The 8,020-nt window shown below is 28.6% G+C and overlaps 1 protein-coding gene across 1 annotated transcript in view; it reads right to left on the reverse strand.

The window, feature by feature from the left end:
• Nucleotides 1-80: 80 nt before the first annotated feature.
• The window catches only part of itga11b (integrin, alpha 11b), a 53,906-nt gene continuing 45,966 nt past the window's right edge, over nt 81-8,020 (reverse strand). Inside the window, exons 25-27 of the mRNA XM_016467292.1 lie at nt 4,148-4,243; nt 3,631-3,744; nt 81-827 (exon numbers count right to left, since the gene is read on the reverse strand). Coding sequence (XP_016322778.1) covers nt 759-827; nt 3,631-3,744; nt 4,148-4,243 — 279 coding nt within the window. The 3' untranslated portion in view covers nt 81-758. The remainder of the gene's footprint in view (nt 828-3,630; nt 3,745-4,147; nt 4,244-8,020) is intronic.

The raw sequence follows: 8,020 nt of genomic DNA on the forward strand, positions 1-8,020 counted from the left end.
CATTTGCAGTCAAATAAAAAAAAATATTGCAAATAAAAGGCAAGAAATAAGTCTGAATAAAAAAGCAAAATGTGCATGTTTATTTCAACTATCCTTAAACACTTTTACCAGCTTTAATGATGAAAAACACAGAAATACACATGGAAGCAATACTTCCAATTCCAGCTGCAATGTACTGTATATAAAATTGTGATTATGACAATATCTCAAATACATGAACCTTGAACAGATGTTGCAACCAAATGCATTAAGGTGCATAAGTTCATGGTTAAATATTTTATTGTATCATAGTTTTACATTATATTGCTGAACTTTTTTTAATATTTACACATTTCAAGTTCAAAATTCTTTACAATGTGCAAGTGCATCAGCTTGACTTTATGCTGCAACAAACAAACAAAAGAAGTCTTAGGATTCTGTTCCACAATCTGAGGTTTGTTTCGTGAAATGCAACAAATTTATCAGCACCAAAACCTCTCAAAATGGTTCAAACCGAAGCCTCTTCATTAGTGTTTTTTCTTCCGTTGACTAGGACTTTCCACCTGTTTCCAAAGTCTCATACTACGTGAAATTTCTTCCTCATAAACCGCATCTTCACATCTTCTGTCTTAATTGGCAGCACGGCCAGGGGAAGCGAGCTGATTGGTTCTGCATCGGACTGCAGGAGGGCGTGGCAGTGCTCGAGAGCAGCTGATTGGCTGACACACACCCGTTTCTGGAGAGTCCCTGAGTGATTGGCTGAGGAGGTTGCCGCGGCATTACCGATCCTCTGCTGTCTTCTCATTGGTCGCCTGCTCTTCCCTCTTTCGCCTGCTGAAGAATCCAAGCTGCGGATGAAAGAAAAACAGTGATTTGTTTCGAATCAAATAGCAGAAGCGTCCGGAGAGATTTGACCTTAAACAAACCCTAAAATACGTGTTTGTTATGTAAATGTAGGTTTTGATATGCAAATTTAGCTCTACTTAATCTAGTGTAAAAGAGCGTCAAGCATATGGACAGAATTTAAGCTTGGCTCTGGATAAAAAGGGATTTCAGTTGATAATTCAGCCAAACATAATGCAAGTTTGTTAGCCTAACAGCCAAATATCAGTGTTATTTTAATATTATTTACATGCAATTATAGCATTTATTTATATTTTGAATTCGATTTTATTTTCAGTTAATTTTAGCTTCATTAATTTGTTATATGCTGTTGTCGTTTTTATTATTGTAGTTTTTTTTGTAGTTTTTTTCGTTTTAGTCATTTTAGTACTTCGACTTATTTCAGTTATTTGCCAAGGCAACATTTGTAATCTTAGTACATTACATTTGAGTAATTCTATTATAATTCTATATTTTGATAGTTTTATTTTATTTTTTATATTTTCACTTTTCATTTGTTTTTATTTAAGTTTTAGCAATTTTAGTATTTCAACTTAAACTTGTTTTATTTCAGTTATTTGCCAAGGCAACATTTGTAATTTTAGTACATTAGTTACGTTTTAGTAATTCTATTATAATTCTATATTTTGATAGTTTTATTATTTTTTTTTTATATATATATTTTAACTTTTCATTTGTTTTTATTTAAGTTTTAGCAATTTTTGTATTTCAACTTAAACTTATTTTATTTCAGTTATTTGCCAAGGCAACATTTGTAATTTTAGTACATTAGTTACGTTTTAGTAATTCTATTATAATTCTGTTTTGATAGTTTTATTTTTTATTTTTTTTTTAATATATTTTCACGTTTCATTTGTTTTTATTTAAGTTTTAGCAATTTTAGTATTTCAACTTAAACTTATTTTATTTCAGTTATTTGCCAAGGCAACATTTGTAATTTAGTACATTAGTTACGTTTTAGTAATTCTATTATAATTCTGTTTTGATAGTTTTATTTTTTATTTTTTTTTTTATATATTTTCACGTTTCATTTGTTTTTATTTAAGTTTTAGCAATTTTAGTATTTCAACTTAAACTTATTTTATTTCAGTTATTTGCCAAGGCAACATTTTAATTTTAGTACATTAGTTACGTTTTAGTAATTCTATTATAATTCTATATTTTGAGTTTTATTTTATTTTATTTTTTATATTTTCACTTTTCATTTGTTTTTATTTAAGTTTTAGCAATTTTAGTATTTCAACTTAAACTTATTTTATTTCAGTTATTTGCCAAGGCAACATTTCTAATTTTTATTCATTGTTTTTCATCTAATATTTATTAACTATTTGTAACTATGAGCAGTAATAATAGTGATGTTTGAATACTTGACCTATATTAGATGTGAAGCTTTTAAATAAAGGTAAATCTGAGAACAACAGGCGAAAGTCTCCGCTTTCTCTTCATCTCACTGCTGTCTAGGAGAAACAATTGAGAGATCTTTCCAGGCCCAACAATTAGTTTAGGTTCAAGTAATTTTGTTATGTGCATTTGTATTTTTATTAAAAGTATTTGTATTTGCTTTAATTTATTTTGATTTCAGTTTTAGTGATTTTAGTACTTAAACTTGTTTTATTTCAGTTATTTGCCAAGGCAACATTTGTAATCTTAGTACATTACATTTGAGTAATTCTATTATAATTCTATATTTTGATAGTTTTATTATTTTTTTTTTATATATATATTTTAACTTTTCATTTGTTTTTATTTAAGTTTTAGCAATTTTTGTATTTCAACTTAAACTTATTTTATTTCAGTTATTTGCCAAGGCAACATTTTAATTTTAGTACATTAGTTACGTTTTAGTAATTCTATTATAATTCTGTTTTGATAGTTTTATTTTTTATTTTTTTTTTAATATATTTTCACGTTTCATTTGTTTTTATTTAAGTTTTAGCAATTTTTGTATTTCAACTTAAACTTATTTTATTTCAGTTATTTGCCAAGGCAACATTTTAATTTTAGTACATTAGTTACGTTTTAGTAATTCTATTATAATTCTGTTTTGATAGTTTTATTTTTTATTTTTTTTTTAATATATTTTCACGTTTCATTTGTTTTTATTTAAGTTTTAGCAATTTTAGTATTTCAACTTAAACTTATTTTATTTCAGTTATTTGCCAAGGCAACATTTGTAATTTTAGTACATTAGTTACGTTTTAGTAATTCTATTATAATTCTATATTTTGATAGTTTTATTTTATTTTTTATATTTTCACTTTTCATTTGTTTTTATTTAAGTTTTAGCAATTTTAGTATTTCAACTTAAACTTATTTTATTTCAGTTATTTGCCAAGGCAACATTTCAATTTTTTTTTTTTTTAAGTTTGAGCTTTTCATTTCATTTTTATACAAGTAATATTTATTTTATTTGAGCTTCATTTCAATTACAGAAAACAAAGTTTCATAGTTTTATTATTAGTTAACAATAACAACATTGCCAAATATTAGCATATTAAAGTGCGTCATTTTTTGGATTTTAAACCACTTTATTGTGCTGTATGCATTTTAATACGCAGATAAACTATAAGCAAGCCATTCGTAGGTAGATTCACCCTGAATGAAACCAGAATTAGTCCAAAATGAGGCCATCTCCTTTTTTTGACACCCAAATGAAGTGTATTTACAAATGCACTACAGTAATATAAGTCTATATTAATACATACGTTCATATTAGCTTGGTAACTGTAAATAAAAACCGTCTCAGACCTTCCAGAGGGCCAGTACAAGCAGGGCCAGAAGCTGCAGTCCTCCCAATGTGCTCCCAACAATCACCCAGATGGGAATCCGGTAATCTTCCTCCTTCCTAATCTCCAGGATTATCTACAGAACCAAAATCCAAAAGCTTAAAAAGTCAAATTCTTGGAAGAATCGGGTATACAAGATCAGGCCTCATATGCAAACCTGCACAAATGAATGTTAGAAGATGTGTGTGTGTGTGATTAAGTTGACTAACACTGTATTTTTGCACCAGTTATCAAGTAAAAAAGACTGATTTATCCATAAGGGGGCAGCACATCACTTGAGTTATTTTGGTTCTCAGACGAATTTGTTCCTTTTTCACATTTAATTTCTGTAAGCAACTGGTCTTTCTTTCTCATTACACCGGTGCATGTCACACTAGCTTCTACTTCCAGCACAAGCAAAAGTAATAAAGGAACTCAGATGCATAATTTCATTTCATATCCATGAAGTGTCTCATGTACAGCATTCTGGAGGTACTCACGTGTCTCATGGGTCGTTCCTCGTGGAGGAACATCGGACTTGAGGGGCTCAACTCAACTACAGCCGTCATTACCAGATCTAACCGTTTCAATTTCACCTGAGGAATGAGATGAAGAGGTTTATTAATCGCATCTCTGCAAATAAACAGCTCATAACAATTTAAAATCCTCTACGATATGTCATGCACCAACTTTCCGTTTCAATAGGAAATTAGCACAAAAGCTTGCTTTGGGAAAATTGACATGCATAGTTAGAGGAAAAGTAGATGCATTTAATAATATATGCATCCCTTTAAACAATTGGTTAACAAGTAGATAACGTGGAACGTATAATAATAATGATAATAACCAAACAATAATGTGAACAAATGCCTGATGTGAGAAATTACTATTATTTTACAAGAACAGATACTAGACTGATAAATGTAATTTTTTTTGTTAATTTATTATTATTATTATTATTATTATTATTATTATTATTATTTTTAAAGTATAATTTGTGTGTTTGTGTATATATATATAATACAATAAAAAATTGCACATATATTTTTTTATTATATTATTTATTATATATACTGGGGAGGAAAAGTTCTGTATGGTTCGGTATTTTTGTTGTTGTTGTTCCATTGGATAATACAATAAAATTTAATAAAAATATAACTGAAAAAAGAAAGAAAAACCTTTATACAATTTTTTTAAATGTTAGGTAAAGTGGCATGTAAAATCATGATGACTGTGAACAAATTCCTTATGTGAAAAATTATTATAACAGATACTGTACTGATAAATATAACTAATTTATTTTCCTGTTAATTTCCTTTTTTCCCTTTTTAGTGTATTATATATATACAGTATATATATATATGCGTGTGTGTGTGTGTTTATATATATATATATATATGCGTGTGTGTGTGTGTGTGTGTGTGTGTTTGTGTGTATATGTGTGTGTGTATGTATATATATGTGTGTGTGTGTGTGTGTGTGTATATGTGTATATACACGTGTGTGTGTGTGTGTGTATATATATATATAGTATATATTTATACGTATATACACGTGTGTGTGTGTGTGTGTGTGTGTGTGTATATACATATATATTTACAGTCAATATAACAAAAAAAAATAATAAAACAGTAAAACAACCAATGAAAAGAATACAACAAAAATATAGATGAAGTAAATAATACTTAAAAATATTTCAGAATAATACAATTAAATAAAATTAAATAAAAGTTCATAAGTTTAAATAAAAAAGTTCCAGGTATACATTTGAAAAAAAAAAATACAGATGAAAAATAAAGACGATATTTTAAACTGTATTAACATTTCACAGTATTGCTGTTTTTACTGTATTTTGGTCAAATAAACAGCATTGGTGAGAAGAGACTTCCTTCAAAAACCTGACTGTAAATCTTTCAAAATTAATGTACAGTAACACCAAAAATCATAATCACCAAATGTATTTACCAAAAAAAAGTAGCATTTGCACTATGACAAACGCCTATACTGACGACCCTAGACATCTCTTAAAAAGTGACAAGTATAAAAGCAATTAGTTACTTGAAAAGTCTCTGGTACAGCATCAAATCAGAACACAAGACAAACGGCGTGATCTAGAGAAGCGAGATCTCCGGAGAACGACCCGACCGTCTCTTATCGCTCCGCATTGGCTTTAATCGCGCGAGCGGTTCTTCAAGAAGTAATCAAACTGAAGTTCATGCTCATTCTTGATCTGAAGCTGATGAGTGATTTTCTGGAGCTGTATTTGTGAGCATGGCGTCATAAATCACGGCTGATTCATGCTGGAGGTATGCAGACAGCTAACAGTAAATCAAAAGCCATCTGCCCACGGGACGGCCATCGCAGCCGCGGCACCCAGTCATCTGTCATGTCAGCGCTGCCGCCGATTTACATTTATTTACATTTAGCGCACAGCGCCTCATTACGCACAGGAAGTGAAGAGGGAAACGGCGTGAGCGGAGAACACAAATACTCATTTATAAACAACTAACTTTTGAAGGAGAAATCAGGACGGGAACGACACAAACTTCAGCTTTACATCTGAAGAAGAAAGAGGACAGATAAACCTGAAGGGCTTTCTTTCATGTTTACTTATAGCTATTTTATCTTCAAGTGAATATTGACCTATTTTTCATATAAATTATACATACTTACACATCTGATTAATAGGACAGTGTTATTTTAGTATTGCTTTACTACTATAGTTTATACTACTGTAATTATAGTTTTGCTAATATTATAATTACATTTTTGTTATATTTTCTTAATTTTAGTTACAGTTTTAGTAATTCAGTTGTGCGTTTTGTCATTTTTATTGATATTTTTAAATGACTATATAGTTTGTATTAAGTTACAGTTTTAGTGTATTTACTTAGTTATTTTAGTTCTGTAACTTAATCTACATGAGAATGAGAAATAACTGAATTAAGTTTTTTATTATTAATATGTAGTTTGTATTAAGTTTCAGTTTTTAGCTTTTAGTTTTAGTGGACTAGTTATTTTTTTGTGGATTAGTGGATTAGTTGTATTCTTTTTTTTTAATAATTTTAATTTCAGTTCATTTTTGTTTTATTTAAAGAAATTAATGTTTTCCATTTTAAAATACATCTAAGTTTAAATTTGAATAAGTTTTCAAAGTTTTAGGTTATTTATTTTTAGTTATTTTAATACTTTGGCTTAAATGATAGAAAATGAGAAATGTTGTCTGAAAGAAATAAACAAAAATAAATAAATACATTTTAAATAAGATAAACTAAAAATATGAAAATAAAAGTAAAATATATATATATAAAATAAATATTTAAAAAAATAATTAAAAATAAAATACAAAATATAAAATAAAATAAAAATAAAATAAAAAGTTGAAAGGTAGTATAGTAAACAAAAAAAAAAACATCTAAAATACCTAAAATAATTGGTCATGCATTCAGGATGTTGTATCTCGTCAAACATGTTTTTCCTCAGATCTGCTGATACAGGCCATCGTGATGGTCACAGACATAAAATTTGGCTCTTTACACATTCAAAGAAAAAGTCGCTCAGCCACCAGTTATTGCCTAGAAGGGATCTGAAACTTTAAAGACACTGACAAACTCACTCAATAGACGCTTTTTCATGCATCTCGCTGTAGTCAGCCGATACTGAGATCTTTACAGCCCTGAACAGTCCACACCATTAACACACCATTAAACAGTGCTGAAGGGATTTTCCTCGCTGTGGTTTGAAATTAAACACGTTTGATGTGACGTACTGTACTGTACTCTACTCTACTCTACTCCGTACTCTATCAACTCAAAAGATCCTCTCTGGTTCAGCGACAATAAACCATCTTGATGTTTTGACACTGACATCAGACGATCACAGCAGAAGTCATCTAGACAAACGTTTTAAAGGAACAGTAACACAAAAGCATTTAATTTGTGTGTTTGTGTATATATATATAATACAATAAAAAATTGCACATATATTTTTTTATTATATTATTTATTATATATACTGGGGAGGAAAAGTTCTGTATGGTTCGGTATTTTTGTTGTTGTTGTTCCATTGGATAATACAATAAAATTTAATAAAAATATAACTGAAAAAAGAAAGAAAAACCTTTATACAATTTTTTTAAATGTTAGGTAAAGTGGCATGTAAAATCATGATGACTGTGAACAAATTCCTTATGTGAAAAATTATTATAACAGATACTGTACTGATAAATATAACTAATTTATTTTCCTGTTAATTTCCTTTTTTCCCTTTTTAGTGTATTATATATATACAGTATATATATATATGCGTGTGTGTGTGTGTTTATATATATATATATATATGCGTGTGTGTGTGTGTGTGTGTGTGTGTTTGTG

The sequence above is a fragment of the Sinocyclocheilus anshuiensis genome, unplaced genomic scaffold (assembly GCF_001515605.1).
Source record: "Sinocyclocheilus anshuiensis isolate Anshui unplaced genomic scaffold, SAMN03320099.WGS_v1.1 scaffold688, whole genome shotgun sequence".
NCBI classification, from domain to species: domain Eukaryota; kingdom Metazoa; phylum Chordata; class Actinopteri; order Cypriniformes; family Cyprinidae; genus Sinocyclocheilus; species Sinocyclocheilus anshuiensis.